Here is a 26,051-nt window from a genome sequence, read left to right as displayed (position 1 = left end):
TGGGCTCCTGACCAATTTAGACATTTCCAATAATTTGACGTCAAGCTTTTTCGTCAGTGTAGGTTCCTTTAAGCATAAAACAGCGGAAAACGAACGGATGAGCAGATTCGTTGTTGTTAAACTTATGCTGCCACGCGACGGGGCGGAGTGCTATACAACCCCTCAATAAGGGCACGAAAATCCTGCCCCAGTTTTCACAAGAAGAAAAAAGGAAACAAGCCTTATTCTTTAGTTTAATTGATTTAATAATTATTACCCTCGATTGCTGATTTACAAAATATTCATATCAAACGATATATTGTTTCTTTTTCTTTTCTATCTTTTTCCTGAGTCTAACAGGATACCTCAGTCTGTGTGAGTGTTTCACTCCAATCATAAAAATAAATTCACTGTATACATATTGAAATCCTTTCTCCATCAGTCAATATATTTCACTTAATAATCAGTCTAACACCTCTGCATCAATCAAGCGATCAAAATTTATGCGTGCCTGCTGCCATTAGCCAACCAGGAAAGTAAAAAAACTCGGGCACAAGCCAGGCAATGGAAGGATAGCTGTATTGGACGAGTTTCTTGACTTGACGAATGGACAGTGGTTGCTTCCCTAAAGGAAAAGACTCGCATTAATACCTGCTTGTTAAACATTTGGACCCTGCTGTTCGCTGCCCCGTTAAGTTAATCTCCCTAAAAGTAACGGGGTGATCGTCGGTACGTGTAATTTTAAAAAGAACCATTAAAAGGTACCAGGGGCCCGTTTCTCGAAAGTCCCGATAATTAACGGGCCCGGAAAGCTGTTGTTGTTTACATTCAAGATCGAGGTTTCAATAGTTTTGCAGATAATATGATAAAACTATCAGTTAACAAAACAAAATGGACTGGTTTGTTATCTAGGACCCGCGCTTTTATTCTTTAGATTTTGATTTGAATATTTGATTTTCGGGCCCGGTAAGTTACCGGGACTTTCGAGAAACGGGCGCCAGAATTCTGTTTCGTGGGCGTGGTCCTGTCCGCGTTATTGCTTACGTTATGCTTTGGGGTTGTTTATTTCAAGGTTGACGCTTTTCGAAAAGAATATAATAATGTCAATTTCATGGGAAATGATCTCGAAAGACGATTGTATGACACTAGCGTAAGTTAAGTTGAAAAATTCAAAATGTATCCTGTATTTGATGAAGAGGCGGTTTTGGTCTCAGTCTGCATTTTACACCCAGTCTGTAGTCTGCAGTCTGCATTTTATACCTAATCTGCATTTTATACCCAGTCTGCAGTCTGCATTTTATACTGACCGGTTTGCGGATTTACGTAAAGGAAACAAGTCACATGTTGAGCAAGGAGTGACTGGGGCGTGAAACACATGTGTGACATATTTGTAACATTAAATGTGAGTGACGTATTAAATTTTGTTGGTCCGATTTATAACTAAATCACGCAAACAACAACGGTCAAGCCCCGAGATACCATACCAGGCTGCAATAAAGCGTATTTACGTTTTAATACACAAACACTGACAACAATTATCAAGCTCCGATTATTCGGAAATTACTCGAGGCAAGCGCCGAGATAAGGTTCAAGGCCAAATAAAGTTCATCAACACCAATAGCAGACGTTGTTCCTGCGAATACAATAAAATCTGCAATTCCACAGCGACAAACCAATGAGTGGTGCCGGATCACTTGTAGACCTGGATCAGCAAATTATCTCAAATACAAAATATTAACGGCAGACTGATCCCAACGGCGGAGGTGACGAGCTTGATAGAACAAACAACAAAAGCTAGAATAACTGAAATATATTTGTTTTTAAAAAAAAACCAAATATATTTCAGTTATTCTAGCTTTTGTTGTTTGTTCTATCAAGCTCGTCTCCTCCGCCGTTGGGATCAGTCTGCCGTTAATATTTTGTTGTTCCTGCGAGACTGACAGCAGGTCAAGCCTTTACACAATATACAAGGCCTTAAGTGACATAAATCATTCTTTAATAAGCAAGTAGTTAAACAACATCTTCAGGTCCAAATCAGTCACTTTACGCTCGATAAGACGGACATCCGTCTACTGTACACTTAAGAAGTGCACTAATTTCTGTCCAAAAACATCAAAATGGAAATGTAGGCGCTGCCGGAATATCGGAAATACCGTATACAAGCAAATTATGATTTGGGGAAGAAATATCCAAATACGTGACTCTTACTTTCAAACCATACGTTTATTAGACAGTTCTTATCTTGTCAGCTTAACTCAAGTTAAAAATAAATTGGTCGTTGTCACGTTTTAATTACCACGTGGAAACTCGGGGGAAAAAATACAACGTACTCCCGGGGGGAGGGGGGCCTCCCATTTGAAAGGGGCAACCGGAAATAGCCTTGTCTCCGCCCGACAATGAATACTCACCTTTGTTTGTATGTTGTCGAGTTATAAATGTATCCAAGAGACCATAGTCTCTTGATGTATCTTATAGGTGAAAGAAAAAAAAGGTATGATTCTTATTGAGGTAAATGTTGAATCACAGAACGCTTGAATTTGGAATTTTAATTGTAAAATATTGAGCTTTTTACATTTACATTTTTTACATTTTCTACATTTTTTATTTCCTTGTCATCATTATAATGACATACGCAAAAAATTTTTCAATGAAATAAATAGCTAGACAATGATTCAAAAATTTTGTTTCTTTTTAACAACGTTGATCCTTTTGTCTGTAGGACAATCGCTGCTTATATTTATAACTCAATGTTAATACGACAATCAATGTTAATTTAATTATTCAATTACAAACTATAATTTTATATTATATAGCTCTATTAAGTCGGTAATGCCATGTATACATATGGAAATACTGAATAAACTGCTGTTGTTGTTGTTGTTGTTGAGTTGTATTACCGAAAGTTTAAGTTCCCGTGTGTAAAGAGATTTGTCTGTAAAATGATATGTAGTTCGATATGTTGACATGATGGGTTAAAATGAATTTGAGTACACATTAATTATTAAGAAGAAGAGAGCAATACGGACAGGTACCGGTGTTTCAGTACAAACCGCTGCGATTCCTTCGTAATTTTTTCGGTATAAGATAGTCTGAAATGTCAGCCGTCTCCTCCCCCTAACCCACAGGGGGCGCGGTCCCCCTGTGGGTTAGGGGGAGGAGACGGCCGACATTTCAGACTAGGTATAAGAGTTTAGGGTTAGGGTTTGGTTAGGGTTAGGTTTGATTTAACGTAAAAAGGGCTGTGAAACTTATCATTTAAAGGCATGTTATCAGTAAAAGCTATTTTGTGTTTGAATGCGTGTTTGGGTATATATTATTACTCGGGCCATAAGGCGGACCGAGTTAAGGTTTCGGTAGCATTTTCAAATTCTTTTTTCTTTTTGGGGTCGCGATGGGCCGAGAGATAAGACTTCGGGCCACGAGTTATCGTTCTCGGTCTCGTTTTTTGTACTCGGCTGGTACGAGTTACGTTTTCTGTCGTGTTATCAAATTCTTTAAATTCTCGGTCGCGTTCTTTGTTTTCGGGCCATGAGGAGTGTTTACAATATGCAAGCCAGACGTACGAGGCATGAACAAAACATGCGAGGCATGCGAGGCATGAACAACCCCAACATAAACTGCTAACCGTTAAGCTAACCGGGGAGCTATCTAAGCTAACCGAAGTGCTATTTAGGCTAACTGGAGTGCTCTTTAGGCTAACCGGCGTGTTTTTTAGGCTAACCTGAGTGCCTCAAGGTTAGTTTTGTTTAACCAAAAATTTGGCAACTAAATCAGTCTATGACCTCGCGGGCCAAGATAGATAAAGATGTCTCACGTTTGTCATAGAAAAACAATCAATGTAGAAACGGTTTCTGTCTTCAAATGAAAGGTGAATAACAAATGCTTTCCCCTGAATTTCATTTAAAAATATAAACAGCGAAACATTGAAAGACGTACAAGGATATAAACGTAGGCGTGATGCGTAACGTTACTCTAGATCCCGGGGGGGGGGGGGTACTCAACAGATGCTTGGGTAGGGAGGAGCGGCCCGGGCGTTCAAACCCTGACCCCCCCAGTAAGACACAATTCTCCGATTTCCTTATCCCGTTTAAGACAGAATTCAAAATTTTCAGGCCCTTTCTAAGACATTTAACCCAAAATCACACCCTGTTTAAGACTAGAATGAAATAAGAATACACTAATTTCTTACTGTATTTTAATGCATTGGCAATCACAGTCTGTTTAAGCCATTAGGTCATGTAGGGATACCCTGTTTAAGACAGAAAGTGATGAAATACTGAGATACCCCGTTCAAGGCAAAACACCCTGAAAACCATACCCTATCGGGCCGCACGTCCCCGTTAAGGTCACATAAGGGAGTACCACCCCCCCCCCCCCCTGGGTCTAGATCATACCGAAAATTACGATCCGTCATTGACCCGGCGTCACATACATATTAGGACCGTACAAATGGTTTCTGTCTCTAAACGAAAGGTGAAAACGTAAGGATTAAAGCCCGGGGATTATAAAAAGCATTCGTTTGACAAATGTCGTTTTCCCCTATATTTCATTCTGACTGCAAGAAGTGCAATTCTATCTGGTGGTTACTTATTGCCTCACTATATCTCTGTATCTATCTATTTGGTAGCCTTCGAGCAAGCTTTCCTGGGGGTGGGGGGCGGGAGGGGGAAAGAGGATCCACCTCCAAGAGAGCTTGCTCGCAGGCTATCTATTTGGGGGAATTGGCGATGCTAGAGGTTATCACTGTTAAAAGATTGTAGTCTTTACGCAACACACAGTCAAATATGGCCCGAGTATAAGCTGTAAACAGCTTCTTGTCTCTTATTACTTCCAAGGGAGCGTACGTAGAAGTTTTGAATGTACATCATTTCTTTCGTAGAAGTGAGCGAGACAATTCTTCATGCGGATTTGTATACCTGCCAACTTTTTTGGGGGTCAAATGCGTGAGAGTTTTGTCTCGTCATGACCGTTATTTCCGAAAATGTCCCAGCCACTTCCAAAGATTTCCGCCAATTTTCCGAAGGCTTCCGAATGTTGCCGGAAAATGTCCGAAGATGTTCCGACGACCTTTGAACACTTCCGATTCCAACGGATTTTAGACATTTTAAAGCTTTTGTGAAAATTTTAGCGTGTTGTGATACAGTTAGAAAAGTCAACATTTCGCGCCGCCTTTTTGGGGGTAATTGTTATTAATCATGTGTTAGTCAGGGGTGAGAAATTGTTCTTGATGCGTGAGATCACTGTCTTTAGTCCACAGGCGTGAGACTCACGCATAACGCATGAGAGTTCGCAGGTATAGATTTTTAAGCACCCGAGTTATTCACCTCTCCACTGAATATGTTCAAAAATATTTCGCGACGAAGTAGATACAATAAACGAGCATTCGAGCGGAACAATGCTTCTAGAGCGAGTTTGTACTCAACCGAGAGACTTTTCTCTCGCAAGCTTTGTATAAAAAAGAAGTATTTTGCGACGTTGTTTTCATTTGCAATGGATAAGCAAGCCTTGGCTGAACTACGTACAGTCTGCGCCAGTCTTTGACAAGCTTGCGTGACTTGCAGACATGAAAGATGGCGAAGGATTTGAAGGTCAGCAAGGGGACGTTGACTGATTCTGTGCGCCTTAATAGCAGCTCGATCAGTTCCGAAGGAGGACACTTTATTTGTGTAGATTATTTTATTATTTCAGACGTTAGAGAAAAACCGTTTGATTAACAAGCATTCCAAGTTCAGTTTTCTGTAGGGGCCTGTTATGGTAGGTCGGGTCCTGATATGGTATAGCAAATAATCTAAAAAAAGAGCAAGGCTGATTTCACCGTGAAATCAGCCTTGCTCTTTTTTTAGATTATTTGCTTTACAATTTTTTCGCTGATTAGATCCTTCACTACAGGATCCGGTACTTTTATTTTGTCACGGTGGTCCTTGCAAACACAATTTATCACTGGTTTTTACTGATATGGTATGTCGGGGCCTGAGATCGGTATGTTGGGCCTGGGTTCTCATATTGTAGGCCACGTTCCAACTCTAGTAGCCTCCACTTGCACGTGCAAGTCATTGAAACTGTCGACCGATTACATTTCATGCCATTCACTGAAGCATCAACTCGCAGTTTGGTGGTGGTAGTTGACTGGCTGTATTCAAGACGTAAAACGTTGCCGCAAATCCCGAAAAAGAGAAAGTACTTGGTTTAGGTATGGCGACTGAATATTCTCCTGCCTAATTTCAACTTTTTCGTTTTTTTCATGTTAAACTCTAGAAAGCATTTTCATGAAAGTAGCCAATTCGTAACCATAACATTTATAAGCACAAAGGCCGGATGCCCTAATTTTGTGTTAGGCAAGCTTACGCTGACGCATAACGAAAGCAAAGACGAAAGGAACTGGCGTAAGGGTCATTCCTTGTCGTTCAGCCGCATGCTAGCATTCGTTTGCAGTCACGCCACGCATTCGTTCGCCTGCAAACCACAGTGATTCATTTGAACCGAACGCTTCGCAACGACTGCGGCTTCCGCATTATTTTAGTACAATAGTATCACGGCTATCTCGTAACTGATCCAAATTTTAGCCTCTAAGTTGTTATGTCCCTGATACAATCAACATATTACACATTAAGTGCGGTACTCAGATATCTTATAGAAGGGACGTTATTTTCTGTTGCAGCGTGATTCAAGATGGCATGCTTCATCAAACTGGTCTACTTGCTTATTGTGCTAAGCATTGCCGCAGATTTGCTCTCTCTGGGAGGAAACTTGTTCAAGGCTGGAAGTGATAGCACTGCTGTGCAATCCTCTCTGCTTCTCCCTGGAGCTGAAGCTAAGAAATCAGGAGGCAAGGGTACGTAGCTTTTCACAAATCGGCGTTTCAAACTGACATGCCTGGTTTGGTAACAGATCTCAATTTAATTTTAAAATATTTCTTCCAGTGATTCCCGGGCTCTCCAAAGACATGTACAGTAAATAGAAAGAAAGTCATTTTGCCAAATTTGACTCGCAGCTGAGAATTTACGCGATTTACTGCTATTGCCGGTTTTCACTGTCACGACATTGCCGTGTGCGCGAAAAAAAAAATGAAACCATTCCATGAATGAAGTCAAGAAATTGACATGTTGTAGATGATAAATAAATAAGAAACCTGTCCAAGTGTCAGGTCTGTGCGGTATTCCGTACTCGAGTTATTTGACAAAATGTTTCACACAAATTTATGGAGCTTAGTATGGGACACAAACATGGCGGCCGGAAATGGGAAAAAACATCTGGAGTTCACTTTTGCCAGAAAACAGGTTTTTTTTCCCTTGTGAATTTTCAAATGTTAAGATAAATATTTCTCCTCAAACTTAAATTGTTTAGAATGCTGAAAATCACCCGAAGAGGCATTTTTAAGATACGGAAGAGCTCTGTCACGGTCGTCCTCACGATGTCACGCACGATGAAAACTCGGAAATTGAAACTCTTCTACTTTCAAAAGGAAGTACGACATCGAGCTAAGAAATTGTGAAAAGACATATTTTTAGGTAATCTTTCCTTGAATGAAGGTAAAAATTTGTAGGCCACTTGGTTTTGAATTCTAGAATTTGGTGACGTCATGTATCCGTCAATAATAGACAGTCACGCAATGTCAGGAAAAGATGTTAAATAATGAGATAAAACAAACTGGCTAGAGTTCACCATGGCGCATCGGAAGTTACATTTTTGTGGGTGACATTTAAAGAAAAATTATTTATGTCAGTACAATTTGACAGTATTTTTGCTTAAGCACCAATTATCTCTACAAACACAGTTTTTTTTTTCTTATCATGATTTCAGCGCACACCAAAAATGCACGCAAAAGTACCAAAGACAAGCACGAGAAAGGCCAAGCACGGCAGCAAAGAGATCAGCAGAGGTCAAACAACCCGAACAAGAAAAATGGATAAACTTCCCTTCCTATCTACCTCCACACAGTGATGGCACGAGCACAGGACATTATAGTTAACCATGAATTATTCGAAATACTGATTAATGCGCCGTCGGTTCTGTTAAGAAGCTGTTAAATTAACGTTAGAGTCCAGTTTGAATGATTCGCTATTAAAGAGTCTATGACACAAAATTGTTTTTTTTTTTTTTTTTTTTTTCTTTTTTGCAGCTTTTTATGTAAAAAAAACCGATTCTCTTCCAAACGCCGTTATATATTTCCCTTTCGAAACAGTCCTATCTTGACACTGAAATTGTCGCTAGGTACGTGCGTCCAAAACATCACGTGACTGCGCATCTGAACGTTTAGTCTACACGCGCGTGGTACACTCCAGCCCTTAGTCTATCCGCAACTTAAGGAGGCTCTCAGAAGTTTTTCTGGACTTAAGGTGGAAGTTTTGAAATAAGAATCCCGCATACAAGATAAACTACAATCTTCTTCATACTACATTATCATTTTAACATATGATCAAAGTTAATTTTCTAATCGGTTTCCAGGCAACAACTATTACTATAGCAACAGTAGCGCATTGCCTCTTATTTTAAACATTGTCGATTATCTCCAAATCTAGTCAGACACTTAAAAACGAAACTTTAGGGATTTAAACTACTCAATCTAGACAACTTGTAGGCGAAATTAGAAAAAAAATGTGAGAGCGTTCCAAGTAAATAATGAATTAATTTTAACGGGCTGATTTTGTTTATTCCCGAATTTTTCACCAGTATCTCTGGCAAAATAAAACTTGACACTTGTCTTTTATGTTAAAAGGTCTTTCCTCATAGCAAAACATTCTAAATGTATATATATTGAGCTTCATGGGTGTCTCCGATTTTAAGATATTAATGTTTGAAAACAGTTAAAATAAAGCGCAGATGAATGAAAAAGTTCGTACTTTGCATAAATCGAGATATGCGCCCACATATTTTTCTGTTAAATTACAAGCTGTTAGAGAGAGAATTCTTTTGGATATCCACGGACGTTTTAGACTCAAGAACCGAAACCGGTGTTAGACTGAATTTTGGTCATGTTTCCGTCGTAATTCGCTTTCTCCGAACAAGAGTCCCATTTTGATTGTCCCGGTCTATTTCACTGCTGTTCATATGCTGTGAATATTTATGATTACGTGAAGTCGTGCAAAAGGTAAAATTTACAATGGAAGACTTGAGAAGCAGGAGCATACATTTATGTATGAAAACGGAGACTTTTGAAAACGCATCGTTTTGAAAACAATCCGTTTCTAGTGTGGACAGGTGAAAACGGAGACTTTTGGAAACGGTGAAGTAAAAAGCGTCAAACGCTATCAGGTTCCAGTCCAAATCGGAGCATCGATCCAAGATGGCGGATGGTCTTGTAACGTTAACACATGCCGATCCCAGGTCCCATTCGTTTCATCGTTTTCGAGCGTTTTAGTATGGATAGGTGAAAATGATACGAAAACGCTAGTCTGGATTAAAACATTTTGCTTCGTTTTCACCGAGATGAAAAAGGACACTTTTGAAAACGCGTTAGTGTGGATGAGGCCTGAGTTTCTTGTTTCATTACATGTGTGCCAATATATCAAACACCCGATTTGGCGCACACATAACTGGAGTCCGTAAGAGCCTTGAAGAAAGCTTAAAGGAAACCTCCATTGTTGAAATAAACTAACGTTATATTGTTGAAAATACAATCTAATTTTAAGTTCTGTTGGAAATCATGGAAATAATATTTCTGTGTCGGACAAAACAGGATTTGATTATCGCTCATTTTCGCTTTTAAAAATTTCCCGGACGCCGCCATGTTCACACCAAAGAACTGTCTCTCACTGACAATAACGGCAACCGTATGACGTCATAAAATCCAAAATGGTGGCGCGCGGAAAATTTAAAAGTTGAAAACAGACGATAATCAAATCTAATTTTTAGCACACTTGAATGTTGTTTCTACTTTTCAAATATGGGCTCCTGACCAATTTAGACATTTCCAATAATTTAACGTCAAGCTTTGTCGTCAGTGTAGGTTCCTTTTAAGCATAAAACAGCGGAAAACGAACGGATGAGATTCGTTGTTGTTAAACTTATGCTGCCACGCGACGGGGCGGAGTGCTATACACTCCCTCAATTAAGGGCACGAAAAACCTGCCCCAGTTTTCGCAAGAAGAAAAAAGGAAACAAGACTCATTCTTTAGTTTATATAATTATTACCCTCGATTGCTGTTTACAAAATAATTCTAAAATATTCGTATCAAGCGATATATTGTTTCTTTTTCTTTTCTACCTTTTTCCTGAATCTAACAGGATAGCTCAGCCTGTGTGGGTGTTTCATTCCAATCACGCAATAAATTCACAGTATACATATTGAAATCCTTTCTCCATCAGTCAGTATTTTTTACTTAATAATCAGTCTAACACCTCTGCATCAATCAAGCGATCAAAATTTATGCGTGCCTGCTGCCATCAGCCAACCAGGAAAGTAAAAAAACTCGGGCACAAGCCAGGCAATGGAAGGATAGCTGTATTGGACGAGTTTCTTGACTTGACGAATGGACAATGGTTGCTTCCCTAAAGGAAAAGACTCCCATTAATACCTGCTTGTTAAACATTTGGACCCTGCTGTTCGCTGCCCCGTTAAGTTAGTCTCCCTAAAAGTAACGGGGTGATCGTCGGTACGTGTAATTTTAAAAAGAACCATTAAAAGGTACCAGGGGCCCGTTTCTCGAAAGTCCCGATAATTAACGGGCCCGGAAAGCTGTTGTTGTTTACATTCAAGATCGAGGTTTCAATAGTTTTACAGATAATATGATAAAACTATCAGTTAATAAAACAAAATGGAATGGTTTGTTAGCTAGGACCCGCGCTGTTATTCTTTAGATTTTGATTTGAATATTTGATTTCGGGCCCGCTAAGCTACCGGGACTTTCGAGAAACGGGCCCCAGAATTCCGTTTCGTGGGCGTGGTCCGACCAATTCTCCCCACTATCAGGTACCAAATCAGTTGACTGACATTTTCTTCCTCTCATATTTGTTGACTCAATACCCTAAAAGGTACCACCATACCTCTGACGGAAGTCATTTTAGATTTTAGCAACCTAAGGGGTACCAAACCACGAATTTTAACCCCTAAAATGTATCAACCGAGTCACTTTTATAAAGGAGTACTGTATCCCTTGGGGCTAATCCTGGGTTAACGTGCATGATCTTGATTCAAATTTAATTACTGATCAATAAAAGTTTATGTCCCTGTGTTTCGCCTAAGACTTAACGACTACGCTGAAAACCTCGGTGAAATTTTAATCGACGATGAGTGTAAATCTGCTCTCCAACAACCGGGCCCTGGGTCAGATTCACGAAACCATATTAGGATAAAAAGTATCCTAAGTGTTGTCTTTTAAACAAAAGCCTATTGTCGAGAAACAATATTTCAAGTTTACAGGTTTAGGATACCATTGTGAATCTGGCCCCTGCTCATGATATAAACAGAGAGACAAACACACAAACGAACAGTGCCGATTTGGCCTCAGCTGCAACTCTCGCGGGGAGACTGTGGGCTAGATCATTAGGACTGTTTTAACGCATCCGCCACTACCTGGGCAGATATTAAGCCGCGCACAGAGGACTTGCCCTTTTTGTAGATACAGATTTAGATTCTGACCATTATACTTGAATACACAATACATAATAGGTCAAGGAACAAAGTTTATAACATAACTTTTGCACAATAAATTATGGCTCTTGCAAATTTACCGTAACAATATTGTAACATGAATTTCAAAAATAAAGAGAGATGACAAATTTTATGTTCGGTGATGATATAACAAAGATGTTATACATCTTTATCACAACTGTAATACATTTTTATCCTTTCTTGTTCAATGGAAAAGTTCGCACTTCACACAAGAATTTTGAGAACAAAGTTCACATTGTGACCAGTTCATATAAACCGGAAAATATTGCTTGGTCCATGCTGACCGCACAGAAAGACAATTAAGGTCCTACTTTTCCACACAGACTAACTAAATTCTGCTCCTGCTTGTAAATAACGTACAACGTAGAAAACTGACTTACCGCCAACATCTTTGAAGCCGTATTCTCTGGCCAACTCAGCAACGATCAGAATTCGGCCACTTTTCTTCATGACCTTGGAATCTACAGTGTGTACAGACACACTATTATTTCATTATGAACACATTTTCTTTCGTCATTAAACATCCCTACTCAATGTTTCCGTAGTGTAAAAAAATCTGTTTTTTTTATAACAGAATAACAGCTAGAGTACCTGCTGCTAGCCAAGCCACTGCCTTGCCTGAGTAAGTTGGGTCTTCTGCATCTCGGAACAAACGGGATGCCTTGCTGACCTAAGCAGTGCAAAATAGATGTCTTAGTTTTCTGGGCACAGCTTTTTCAAGTAATATATCAAACACAAGGAAAAGTGCTTCATCTGATGTCCAAACACCGAGTAGACTGCAAGCAGTCTCTCTTTTGCTTGAAAACCCGCCGGGGAAAATGAAAAAAACATCGAATATGAGTTGTGCGCAAGCAGCGAGTCGCGAGTAGCCCGCGCTACTCGCGAGTCTGCCGCTTGCGCGCGCGATTCGTACTTCTGTAAGCTTCTCTGAATTTCGAGAGTAAATAAAGTTTAAGTATTTATGTCAATGAAGGTTAAAAGCATCTTAAACGATTTTTTTCAAACACTTTTAATTTACACCATATTTCCAAGTGCCCTCAAATACTGTGAAATTACTTCCCCTTAAAATAAGTGCCACAGCTCTCTTGAGAAACATTTAGAAAATATCATCTCTTGTATTCAGTAAAATGTTTTATTGCTCGTCAGTTTGGTATAATACATCCAAAAACAACATAAAAAAGCTGCAACTCGTCCAGAAATTTGCCTGTAGAATCAGTACTGGTTCACAGAAATATGACCACATGACACCACTACTCCAAGAACTTAACTGGCTGTCAATAGATGAGATGCTCCAATTTACAGATTCTGTCAAGGCATACAAATGCGCAAACAATTTAGCACCTGATTACTTATGTATAAAATTTAAAAAAGATCAGCTGTTCATGATCGCACAACTCGTAATAACAATAAGCTTCGTATCCCTTTATATAAGACTTGTAGCGGTGAACGCACATTTGCCTATAGAGCAGTTTCTCTATGGAACTCTTTAGACAAAGGTTTACAATCCTCCACCTCAGTCAAGGCCTTCAAATGTTGTCTGTAAACCAACATGCTGAATGAAAGAGACAATTTGTCAGATCATTAACAGTCAATAAGTAGATATGTAGATATTAGTATATTTTATTGGTTTTGTACTGATATTAATTAGTATTAGTGATTCATATGGTAAATAGTTACTGAAAAGCCTTACGAGGAGTGATTATTAAAGTTTGATGATGATGATGAATATTGCCCACAAAACAACGTAAAAGTGACCCTAACCTTTTCATCCATTGGTTCACTTAGCATCTCACCGACATTTTCCGTCATCACAGCCCCAGGCCACAGCGATACACATGCTACATTTTCTTTCCGGAGCTCAACAGCCATATCTGCAGACATCCGATCATTCTAAGTGCACGAAGAATGTTTCAAACATGAGAACACGTGCAATATAATACATACAGAGTTATATATGTAAGTGTCATCTGGTTATAGTTTTTGAGCCATTTTGGTGTGGGTATAGATTTTGACAATGTTAGTCTTGGGGAGCAGAGATGGCGCAGTGGCGAGAGCACTCGCCTCCCACCAATTTGCCAGCATTCGATTCCCGGAATCGGTGTCACATGTGGGTTGAGTTTGTTGTTGGTTAGACCTCATCCTTTCCCCGAGAGTTTTTTCTGTGGGCACACCAAAAGGTGACATTTCCAAATTCCAATTTGATCTAGAGGGTGTCCTCAATTTAAGTGCTTCTGTGCTAAATACATTGACACTTAAATAAAGTGATTCATTTTTTTTAAATTAATTTTACATCTGAAAACGGATATGGATTTAAAAGCCAGGTAGGTCCGAAAATAGCAAAGAAAAAGAGTAAAAACAGATGCTGAGCAAAAAAGGAAAAAAAAACATACAATGTCGTTTCAAGAACTTGAAGGCCACAAACAAAACGTCAGGAACTTTTGAGCTAAACGAAAAATCGACCCAAAATTCCACATAAGATGGTTATTCTCACAGCCCTTCAAATCTTTGTGGAGGAAACTGTCAATCTCTACCTCAGATACCAGCAAACAATCAATTGTCAGTTAATCAGTCAATCAATCAATCAATCAATCAATCAATCAATCAACCTTGCTGTTTCAGTAATAGAAAGACGAACATTTAAAATTTTCAGCAAATGGAGAAAGAACATGTCAAATTCTATGTCTTCTCCTGAGTTTTGAGATGTATTGTCGGCTTGAAGTTTGTATCAATCACTTACAGCAGCCTTCCCTGTACCATATGCCACATTAAAGAGATAGTTTAGCCCTCCAGCTGATGAAACATTCACAATTACACCCTGCTTTGCCGGAACCATCATCTTGGCTGCATACCACGCAGCAATGTAGTTAGACCTTTGGACAGAGACAGAAGTTCAAAAAATATTGAACACCATACACAATAAAGAAAATGACCATCTAAATAACTCTCGAAATATATGTAAAAGTAGAAGACATTGAACTAAATGAAATTGTGGCAATTAACAACCAGAACATTGTGAGTATTGTAAGTATTGTAAATATTGTTTGTAGAGTCGTCAGTATACGTACGATAAGTATTGTATGTCTTAAAGTATACTGGGGTTATGGTCAGTACAAACAGTATGTTTTATTAATGTCAGTACCGCAATTGTTATAAGTACAGTAGTCTACGTAGTGTTTATTATTGTAAATGTTGGTGTTGTGAAAGGCTAATAATAACAAAAATATTATAATATTATTTTACTACTGTTATTATTATTATTTGTTGAAACATGAAAATTAGAGAAAATTTAGGTTAATAGCCGACGTTTCGGCGTCATTGTGACACCATTCTCAAGGCAAAGTGGATAAATTAATGCGAAGATTTGAATTCTACACTCCAGTCTCTACAAATTAGCATATTAACAATGGATCACAAGTTCTTCAAGTGAATACCTTTGCGCGAATCGAGTCTGTTTGCAAGTTTAGGGATGGTTTAAGTTTTCTTATGAAAATCTCCTTAATTAGGCAATCAAATTTGTTCGAACATTTAGCTAGCACGTGAAATTGCTCTGAAAAAAAATCGTCATCTATTTGTAAACACTACTTGAGCGAACATAACTCGAACGTACCTCCTTGTCTTTCAGAACAATTTTCGAACAAATTTGATTGCCTAATTAAGAACTTGTGATCCATAATTTGTTAATATGCTTATTTGTAGAGACTGTAGAGTATAGAAATCAAATCTTCGCATTAATTTATCCACTTTGCCTTGAGAATGGTCACGATGACGCTGAAACGTCGGCTATTAACTTGAATTTTCGCTTGCTTTTGTTCAAGAAATCATAATTGATCAATTATTATTATTATTATTATTATTATTATTATTATTATTATTATTATTATTATTGCGTGCGACATAGAAAGAACGCACTCCTAATACAGATTGGAGTCAAGATCGTATAGGATGATCAATCAACAAATGAATGCATCTTTGAATCTGGCATCCCCCACAGATTGTGGAGGAGTAGTCTTGGCATCATCATCAACTTGGCAACTTCGCACTCCCTTACCTTTACTAGTTATTATTATTATTATAATTATTATTATTATTATTATTATTATTATTATTATTATTATTATTGTTATTGTTGTTATTGTTATTGTTATTGTTGTTGTCGTTGTGGTTGTTGTTGTTGTTGTTGTTGTTGTTGTTGTTGTTATTGTTATTGTTATTGTTATTGTTATTGTTATTGTTATTATTATTATTATATTTTTTCACTGAGTGACACAGGCATCCTTAGAAGAAAGTCAGAATAAAATCAGAATTCTTCCAACAGGAGTTGAATCGATGACCTCAGATTGTCTTTATTCATTTACCATCATAAAACTACAAATCAAAGTTACAACAAAGTAGACTTTTAGGATATTAAGTAATATTGCTATAAGTCTATTGATTAAAGCCCTATTACTGGGTGTGTTTAACTTATTATTATTATTATTAATAAGTAAATGGCAGATCTATTACTAATATAAGTTAAATAGTTCTCACACATAATTTATAACAGTCTGTTAATGTGGAAGTAGAACCAACATCATAAACCTTGACTTGTGCACAAGGCCCCTTACAAACTATTAATAAATATATTCAGTCCTCACCTCAGGCCTACTGTATTGACCTCATCCCACATGCTCAAAGGCTAAAAGGTAATGATTTTAAAAGGCATACGTGAGGTAATGACAATGAGGGCAATGAATACTTATAATAAGGAAAAAACAACAAAATCCACCAGTAACTTAAAGGGGAAGCATTAAATTAATTTGATGTCATTTCAAAACCCACAAATGTTTGTCTGTCAACAGAAACAAAAAAAATTGTCCTGTTTTGTTACAAATTATCACCCCAGTGCAATAAAACTGTTGATTAGTGCCTCTGGCCAGAGACAAAGTAGGTCAGAATGGATTGAAAGTTGAAAAATGTTAGGCAAACGCTTTTGTGAATTTCCAAAATATGCTAGAACAGACTACGAGTTACTCCTTTCAAGAATTGAGTTGATTTATTTGCTCTCGTTGTTCTATAATTATTTTGTGGCTAAGTGAAGGTCTTATTTCACCACTGACAACTATTTTTAACACAACTGGTCAAAACCCCATGCATGACACTTCCCTTTAATGAACATAAAAAACAGTACAATTGAGAGATTGTTCCTGTGTCCAACAACATTACATTGATATCATAATTACAATGTGTTGTTTCAGAAAATAGCCATACCCCTCTCATGATATGTATTTTTAGGCTGGTACCCCCACCCCCCCTAGGAAATTTTAATTTAACTATTTTTTTCCCTAGCCCCTCCCTACTGGAATTTCCTATGACCCTGGATGGGTATTTTCACAATCATTATAAGATGTACATTTGAGTATTAAAACATTTATTTTAACTTTTTGGTCTTCAAGAACAAAGTAATGAATCTGGAAGGTGCACATCTTTTTCACTGGTCATGTGATAGCCCTTTATTAAATTACGCTAGTCCAAGATGCTAAGTGAAATTGCTTGCTTGATATTATTATAAAATACCCATTCAAAATTGACTGTTTTCACAACCCGGTCACCCCCAAAAATCAAAGCCCATCATTTCATGAAGATGAGTTTTTATTTATGGATGGGCCATTTTTTACCTAACCTCATCATCTCCATAATTAGTAATGAGCCGTTCCTTTGGAGCTACCAAGAATAACATAAGAGCCAGTTGCCTAGATGTGCAAAACCTATCCAACCTCTCAATCTAAATCCGATGTCTATAAATATATATTAATATCAATTTATTAATGTAATTACTAGTCAAGATTAATTAACATAAATCCTTACCTGTTCATAGAAGGGTTTTCCAGCAGTGTCAAATATTGCCTATCAATAAGTTAAAAAAAGTCTCATTTGCTGTGTTAATGACATGAACCCTTCAACAATAATTTACTAATAAATAAACTTTAAAAATTAATTAATTAATTAATAATTAATTTTACTTTGTTTTGTTATGTTCCATTTTTACCTGCATGCTAATCTGAGTTTTGGCTAATAAATTTTTAAGCCCTAACAGTGATCAGCATCAAATTTCTCCTTGTAACATCAATGTTTATTAAACCACTGAGGTCATGAGAATTAAGGACATGGCCACCTTTTAACCTGAATTTTCTTGATATTTTAATAACTTTCCCCCAGTACTTTTATAAGGAAAGTACAAGGACAAGATAAGAGAACTTGTTTTTTGATATAAGGGGTTAATTTAAAGGGTTAATTTGTCTCAGGGCTAGATGGAAGAACAAATTTGTCTGGGTGGATAAATTTCTCAATAATTAAATTAAGTTCCAATGGATTAAAATATTTTGCAGTAATTTACTGATTGTAACATTACCTTGACTCCTTTATAGGCATTGTTAACAAGAACATCCAGTCGTCCATTTTGTTCGTTACTAACTTTATCAAATAATTGCTTGACTTCTTCATCGTTGTCATGGTCACATTGAACTGGGATGCACCTGCCAGAACTCTCTTCGGCAATCTGTATTAATAATAATTATTATTAAATGCAGAGTAATAACAATAGGTTCCAGAACATTCTGCTGCTTACTGTACATGTATGTTATAGTAGACAGCTGGGCCAGGTTGTTCAAAAGCCAATTAACGCTAATCCACGATTAAAAGTTAATCAAGGCTTTCATCATCGCTTGCTAAAATGGGTTTAAAGGCTAACTTCAAGCTAAAGGTAAAGAAATGTCTAAGTCAAAACTGAGGGCTGAAAATCTTTTGGAAGAATCTTTGTTCATTAGCAATTAAACTCGAGTCAAAGTATGCGTTAATCCAGGATTAGCTTAATCGGGCTTTGAACAACTGGGCCCTGTTGGCAAGTCTCAATAAATTATGCTCATAACTTTGTTCAAAGTTGTTCTCTACAGTGTAACTTACTATAAGGGCTTGGAGCAAGGAATGCAATACATATAAGCACAGTTTTGGCCTTGAAATCTAAATTGCTCTGCATCATGCCCTGTTCTAGCAAACTGGACATCATTATTTTAAGAATTCAAACATAACTTAGAAATGTTTAGCTTTTGACCTAGAAACTTACTGGTAAGAAGAATAAGCCCATTACTTTTTCCTACCAACCTTGAAGCTACTCTACAAGTGAGGCTGAAGTATAATTTGTATTTGTGATATTAAACCAGTCAACTAAAATTATAATTATAAATTGTGGCCAGCTTAAAAAAAAATGGAACATTAGAGTTTGCTGATGGCAGTTACTCGTTATTAACTTATTGTTATACTAGAAATACAAGACTCGCAAAAAACCTCGCAAAGCTAGGGCTGGCCATGGGTGGACAGTTGATTTGGAGTGAAGGAATGGGCTAGGACAGCTAGAAAATATGAATTCTCGTTCTTTATGATAGTGACTGAGAGGATAGTGTGCCCTTAAAAAATTATCACATCTATTTGATCATCACCTCGTCAGCTGTTTGCCGTAATGATCCAGGTTTTCCCTCTGAAGTATCAAGAGTCCTACCTGCAAATTATTTTTAAAAAAGAAATTATCATACACAACACAAACAAAAAAGATTTTTTTAAAAAAAATTAACATGTTGATCACAGTACAGCTCAAAAGTAACTTTATTGGCGGTTCAGGAAGTTTAAACTGACCTGTAATGTACACAGTAGCTCCTGCCTTAGCTAGAACCAAGGCGATACCCTTGCCAATACCACGTGAGGCTCCTGTCACAATGCATACCTTGCCTGCCAGTGAGGGGAGCTCTGAAGTTGCCATGCTCAACTGTGATATCACAAGGAAAGTGTAAAAATAATCAACAGTTTTCTTAACTTTAGATGCATCATAATCATCATAATTTGTGCTTCACTTGTGGCTGTAAAACACCCTTTGGGTTCGATTTTCACTAACTTTTAAAGCATCACACACAACCACCGAAAAAGAGGATATTGGAAATTTTGAGAATTTCAATTTGATGAACTACACAGTCAAGCTCCTGAATGATTAAACCAAAGTGCGGACTTCACATGGATTTTTTAAATACTGGAATAGAGAACACTACATTCCAGTTAACATTGTTTTCAGTACGGTAAAATTTATTACCTCTCAGTCTGAAAATAAAAGCAGAAGAAGAAATTAAAAATTATACAGATTAATTAAAAGCCTGGGCCGGGTTGTTCGAGAGCCAATTAACGCTAATCCCCTATTAAAAGTTAACCGAGGATTCCAGCTTGCTCGTTAAAAATGTTTTAAAATCTAATTTTAAGCTAATGGCAAAGGAAATTCAATGTCAAACCCGAGGGACAAAAATCTTTTTGAAAAATCTTTATTGTTTAGTAATTACACTCGAATAAAAGTTCTCGTTAATCTAGGATTAGCTTAATTGGGCTTCGAACAACTGAACCCTGAAGACTTGCCACAACACCAACCAAGCAACACTGTCCAAAGGTTGCAAAAAAAAAAAAAATTAAGGAAACATAAAAGTGACGATGCAGATCTATTGAACCACAGCCAGGGCTGTGTTTCTCTGCTAGCTGTTGATACTTTTACAGCATGAAAATAAAAAATAGTAAATAACTTTCGACAAAAACCGAAATATACTTTCATTCACCTGTTCAATCGCGAGATTCATTCATGGATTGCTTTGATTAAATAATGAGCTCACAGTCTGTTGGTTGGCAAATGGACTTGCACCATTTGTTTTGAGGGACCTGATTCAGTGGTTCACACTTCTCAAATGGGCCATATTTTAATTTATAAGATTTAAGCTTGCAAGACAAGGTATTTCGAGACTTTGTTGATCAATCTATTTGGAAAATGGATTTATAGTATTTGTCTTTAGAGCTTAGATTGAGTGTAACTTGAATTAAAGTTTAATTTGCTTGTTCCTTGATTACATCCTCTGCATTCATGAGCTGCTCATAAGAGTCTTTGATTATTAGTATTTAGGGCCAGTAATATTTGACACTTATGTTGGAACAAGTATGTATAGGTATGAGTAACAATCGTTAGTGTTTAATTGGACCAAAGCAGCACCGACTTTCTTATTTATTTTATTTGTAGGCCTAATTTAATATAAGCACTAAATTCCTAATTAAGTTAATCACAGGCCTATATATTAGCACTAGTGATAGAGATTACAAAATAATGCAATGTTGGTAATCACCATACTAGGACAGCCACTGTAAAAAAAGTCTGATAATATGCTGATTTTCATCTAATTGCCTAATTGGAACCATCTCATATAATGTTTTCATAATAAACATTTAGAGCACCATCAGTTAAAGTTCCATTTCTTCAATATTTTAAGTCTTTTATGGCTCATAGCTTCATGTATAAAAAAGAATGAGTGACAAGTGTGCATCCTGAAGAAATAGTACATAGCGACAAATAAAGAAATGCCTCATCCCAAGTAAACTTCAAGCTCAAGTTTGCGAGAAAAAATTTGGAAATAAAACAGCCAAATGTGGAGCAAAAATGAACATGCAGTAAACCCTACCATTAATGAAAGGACTAACTGAGAAACAAGAACTATAAAGTTCCTGCAGTTACAATCTACTTTCTAATCACCATATCAAAAAATTAGCTCATCAACTCACCCTTAATTGAACAATCCCAAACTTGAATGATCTTTCTCCCTCACTAGTGTCTTAAGATTTTTGTGGTACGGAATAGGCCCATTCCTGTACCGTCTGCAGGATGTAGTTTAATTGAGGCAGAAAAACTATTAATTTAATATTTTTTGTGAGACATGAAACATTCTATGGACAGGATGCCGAAAGTACTCATTTTGGAACAAGGCAAACTGTATGGAAATTTGGAAATTGATGGAGAGATGTTATTAATATTAATTAACAGCAAAAAAATTATCGCACAAATGAACTTTGACTTGTTTGTTTGTAAAGTTTCCAATATCCACACCCAGCATGAGATGTGTGTTGAAAGAATAGTTATCTCCCATGTGGCACAGGATAGTAACATGAGATGTGTGCTGCGATAATGGAAGGATAAATTCCATTATTTTATCCAACCCTAAAACTCTTGAAAATAAACTTTTTTGCAGAAACATGAGGTTTGATAACAATCTCACCAACACAGAATCTTTATCCCTAGTATGGAGTCAAGCCATTAGCAGAACATAAGATTGAAAAGTGCCAAACTAGTACCTTTCTTAGTCCATAGCAAGTTTTTACCTGACACACTGCAGTCTGAGACTATTTGTCAAAACCGCATTAACACTTATTTTACTCGAGAGCAGAACTGTCTCCTTGTACCGAAGTAGGAGTCAAGATATATGAAAGATTATCTTTCGTATAGAGGCTCATGTTTATGGAATTTTGTTAATTACAATGACAAAGAGGCAGCAGCGTCCCTCAACTTTAACAATCTGAGGAAGAGGGTTAGCGTTGAGGCTTATTTTTAAGATAATTTTTTAAGTTTGACTGAATGTCTGTGTCTACCACATATTACAGAAAACAGGATTTTGAATACTATTAATAATTGTATTCACTATACCTGACATATATTTTTATGATGTAAAGTATATGAAATAATTCATATATGAACTGCGGATATAGATGAAAGTGAGAAGTGATCATCGCAGTGAATTTTCCAATTTATGCAATTGGAAATTGGAAGCCTGAAAAAAAAATTCAGGCTTCAACGGGATTCGAACCCGTGACCTCCGCGTTGCCGGTGCGATGCTCTACCAACTGAGCTATGAAGCCACACATTGGGAGCAAGGTCAATTGTAGGTTCCCATTTTCCCGTGAGAGGAGTGAAACGATATATAGCTCAGTTGGTAGAGCATCGCACCGGCAACGCGGAGGTCACGGGTTCGAATCCCGTTGAAGCCTGAATTTTTTTTTCAGGCTTCCAATTTCCAATTGCATAAATTGGAAAATTCACTGCGATGATCACTTCTCACTTTCATCTATATCCGCAGTTCATATATGAATTATTTCATATACTTTACATCGTTTCACTCCTCTCACGGGAAAATGGGAACCTACAATTGACCTTGCTCCCAATGTGTGGCTTCATAGCTCAGTTGGTAGAGCATCGCACCGGCAACGCGGAGGTCACGGGTTCGAATCCCGTTGAAGCCTGAATTTTTTTTCAGGCTTCCAATTTCCAATTGCATAAATTGGAAAATTCACTGCGATGATCACTTCTCACTTTCATCTATATCCGCAGTTCATATATGAATTATTTCATATACTTTACATCGTTTCACTCCTCTCACGGGAAAATGGGAACCTACAATTGACCTTGCTCCCAATGTGTGGCTTCATAGCTCAGTTGGTAGAGCATCGCACCGGCAACGCGGAGGTCACGGGTTCGAATCCCGTTGAAGCCTGAATTTTTTTTCAGGCTTCCAATTTCCAATTGCATAAATTGGAAAATTCACTGCGATGATCACTTCTCACTTTCATATATTTTTATGTAGATTAGGTAACTTTAGTCTCATACATACAACCCCACAAGCTTATAGCTTTAAAAATCATTGTGTATAAATAAAGATTATGTATGTATGCATGTATGTACTACATGAATGACATTTTACGTGGATTCAATGTTTATTATCTATGGATTTCATTCAGATTTTGAACAGGCATGGAGGCAGCCGGCACCTGGGCAGGTTAGTTGACTTGGATATGGTCTTTTCATTGAAAAAGTTGGTTGACGGGCTAAAGGCAGCCTGGTAAAGACATGTTCACTGACAGAGTATGGAATATGCATGCGCGAGTATCGTCCACGCCCACTTTGTCTGCCTTCAAAAATTCCTATTTTAATGCATACTTAATTTAGTCTACTGGATTACATGTAAGTGCAGAAACCAGCCTTTACTAATACCATTCAGGACGTAAAGTTTCCACTCTGACAAAGTATATACTTTAAAAAACAAAAAGTACAGTACTACATTTCCCTTAAGGGGAAAAGGACCAAATGATGATGATGATGACATTAGTAAATGTTATAAGAATAGAAGCTCAAAATGGTGACAACAGACGATACAGAAGAAGATGTGTACTTCAGCTTCAGACATCTTTTTCATTAATGAATTTGTTTGGGATTTGCGAACATGCTGATTGGAGATATTGATCTCCGAACTCCAGGTCTGGGGTTAAGACTCTCCAAGTGATGTTTTATACTAAAGTGAAGTAACCTGCAGACTTCAAAGCACGACTGGGTAACTTAGAAAATCATACAGCATATAGTGCATGCTACTTAATTAAGAATTGGTTCATGCTTAGCGTGCGTATATCGAGTTATGGATGCACGCGGGAAGTTTGGAGAGCATGAGAGAAGCGGAAGAGTTGTTCGAGGCGTAGCCGAGAGCAACTCTAGCTTCTTGAGTGCTCTCCAAACTTCCCAAGTGCATCCATAACTCGATATACGCACAGCTAAAAGCATGAACCAATTCTTTTATAACATAGTGAAAATAAAGTAAATGATTCATGGAAAGCAGGTTTTGTTCCCAATTAATTACAAGATTCTCTGTACAAAACAAAAAAAAGGCGAAAACGGTTTCTCATATCGGTTTAATCTTAACGTTTCATTAAGCTTCAAGCGCTATAAATATACATTTTTTATGGTGTTGTCTCTCTGCAAAAGTGTTTTAATAACACAGCGCGCATATGCTTCCCCCATCTTGCACACGTCATCGGATGGACGCACGGCCGTGCATATGTTGAGAAATGTACCATGATGACGCCAATAGGAATTGGATTAGGATGCACGCGCGCTACGTTATAAATCAATTTGCATGTGCAAGATATCATCAAGCTCTGCCATACTCGGCATACTGGCCTGACTATTAATGACTGTGCAAAATTAATATGCAGTGTCCCTGGGGCAGTGTCGTTCTATATCTGTCTCATCATCGATACAAAATAAACTATTACATTGTCTTCCATATATAACTGGTAAGCTGTCCATTCTCTTTCTGCTACATTTTTAATGTAACTAGCCTCACTCTGTGTGCTTCTTATTTCTAAGAACTCAGCTGGCCAGTTCACAAGCTACATGTATGGCAGACTTTTTCTTCAAAATGGCGCCAGGTCTGATTTCCAAAAATTTAACCATATTTTGAAGTATTTGTGGAGCCTGATCACTCTCTCAAAAACAAACTGACAGGTCGTAGTGAAGTGACCTTCATTAAAGCAAGCTCAGATAATAGAAAACGTCCTGTTATTCAACGCTGCACTTCCAAGCAAACTTTATACAAGGCCTGATGGATGATTCGCGAATCAATTTACATCAAATTATCGAAAAATGATCCGCTCCTTTTCCTAAATTGGTAGATAGTTCAATTTGCCCGGTGAATATATGACCTCTGTGGCAGACGGATGGGAGACTTCGGGTTTACCTCGCTGTAAAAATCTGATAGGTTTTTCTTTGTGTGTGTTTTGAATCCTTTAGAAGTTCTTACACCGAGGTAAAGCCGAGATTTCCAACTACACATTTAAAAAAAAACTGGCGTTACACTTTAGACAACAAACAAGCGAACACTTACCCTGATTCTTTTCCAAATTTACGCCAATGAGAGGAACAAAGAACAAGACACGCCACCAATATCAAAGATTAGTCAGAGTAAACCTCTGGACACCCTGAACAAAGTACACAGAATCTGCACCGTCACTCCACTTTTCTGTCACGAGCGAAAATGGCTGTTTCTGGAAGACTGGTTCCCAATCTAGAAATAGAAAATTTTTAACAACAATAATAGACTTTCTCAAAGTCCGTTTGCGTGTTTCTCGCCTCGCGACTCCGTAGCTCACTTTCGCGCCATAATATAAAGGTAGCCCAAGCTCTACAAGTAAGTGTGCATTGTTGACCTTTCTGATGCTGCAACCAAACATTCTCGACCTCATGGTGTCACAGTGATTTAGGCATCCCCGAGTTACCCCCGTACCCAAATCCCTACGGATACTGTATGGGTTTCGCCTTCCAATATGGCTGCCGCGTTTTCGGGTTTACGAAACAAGAAAAGTTGGTTTTACGAAAATTTTGCAAAAAATTCGAGTACGACCAACAAAAGGATTCCCTGTTTTATCTTTTCTATCGATAAACAAAAGGATGGCTCGATTAGTTATAAAGGAAGACGAGAAAGCAAGGGGGCTACGTGGCTACGCAGATACAAAGTGGTCAATACCACCCCCTCCCACCAAGAAAAACCGTCAAAAATTAGAAGTACATGACTGTATGACTATGCCTCGTTTTATGCGTGAGACCACACCCACACAATAAGGGTTCTTTCACGAATATGACAAGCTGCGGCGAGGTAGCCGCCACGTAGCTGCGTAGCCCCTATAGTATTCAGGGGAAGAGGGGGTGGTATTGACTATTTTGTATCTGCGCAGCCGCGTATCCACTCGTTTCAGGGTCACTTTTGGGGGTGGCGGGGTTTTCCCCAGTTATTGCCCACTGCGATGCCTCTTCTTCCAC

General features: G+C 37.8%; 2 protein-coding genes across 6 annotated transcripts; one reads left to right on the top strand and one right to left on the bottom strand.

Annotated features, from left to right (window-relative positions):
- Positions 1-220: 220 nt before the first annotated feature.
- LOC146489795 (dehydrogenase/reductase SDR family member 1-like) lies at positions 221-25,460 on the bottom strand. Of its 5 annotated transcripts, XM_085102185.1 has the most exons (12): positions 25,442-25,460; positions 25,120-25,299; positions 19,256-19,385; positions 19,063-19,121; positions 17,979-18,125; positions 17,435-17,473; positions 16,225-16,265; positions 14,328-14,460; positions 13,352-13,480; positions 12,182-12,260; positions 11,971-12,051; positions 221-604 (listed from the first exon to the last, which is right to left on the bottom strand). In XM_085102185.1, exons 3-12 carry the CDS (start codon positions 19,377-19,379, stop codon positions 474-476), a joined length of 963 nt encoding a protein of 320 aa, XP_084958311.1. In that variant the 5' UTR covers positions 19,380-19,385; positions 25,120-25,299; positions 25,442-25,460; the 3' UTR covers positions 221-473. The 5 variants fall into 5 exon arrangements, with proteins under 5 accessions (XP_084958311.1, XP_084958238.1, XP_084958185.1 ...); XM_085102112.1 differs by lacking the exon at positions 25,442-25,460 and having other exon boundaries at positions 25,116-25,419; XM_085102059.1 differs by lacking the exon at positions 25,442-25,460 and having other exon boundaries at positions 25,120-25,419.
- LOC146489796 (uncharacterized) lies at positions 6,075-7,998 on the top strand. Its single transcript, XM_085103205.1, has 3 exons — positions 6,075-6,169; positions 6,638-6,811; positions 7,780-7,998. The coding sequence occupies exons 2-3, from the start codon at positions 6,649-6,651 to the stop codon at positions 7,887-7,889; spliced, it is 273 nt and encodes a 90-aa protein (XP_084959331.1). The 5' UTR covers positions 6,075-6,169; positions 6,638-6,648; the 3' UTR covers positions 7,890-7,998.
- Positions 25,461-26,051: the final 591 nt, after the last annotated feature.

The sequence above is a fragment of the Pavona decussata genome, unplaced genomic scaffold (genome assembly GCF_977016875.1).
Source record: "Pavona decussata unplaced genomic scaffold, jaPavDecu1.1 SCAFFOLD_3, whole genome shotgun sequence".
Lineage (NCBI taxonomy): Eukaryota > Metazoa > Cnidaria > Anthozoa > Scleractinia > Agariciidae > Pavona > Pavona decussata.
The sequence above is the reverse complement of the archived record's forward strand: the minus strand, read 5'-3'. Positions and strand labels throughout refer to the sequence as shown.

What these genes read in the sequence shown, in the direction of transcription:
- LOC146489796 (XM_085103205.1), top strand. Translation starts at nt 6,649, where the DNA reads ATGGCATGCTTCATCAAACTGGTCTACTTGCTTATTGTGCTAAGCATT. An exon ending in TAAGAAATCAGGAGGCAAGG is followed by an intron (nt 6,812 to 7,779) that starts GTACGTAGCTTT and finishes TCATGATTTCAG; the next exon opens with CGCACACCAAAAATGCACGC.
- LOC146489795 (XM_085102185.1), bottom strand. Translation starts at nt 19,379, where the DNA reads ATGGCAACTTCAGAGCTCCCCTCACTGGCAGGCAAGGTATGCATTGTG. An exon ending in AGCTACTGTGTACATTACAG is followed by an intron (nt 19,122 to 19,255) that starts GTCAGTTTAAAC and finishes AATAATTTGCAG; the next exon opens with GTAGGACTCTTGATACTTCA. An exon ending in ATGCCTATAAAGGAGTCAAG is followed by an intron (nt 17,474 to 17,978) that starts GTAATGTTACAA and finishes ACTTATTGATAG; the next exon opens with GCAATATTTGACACTGCTGG.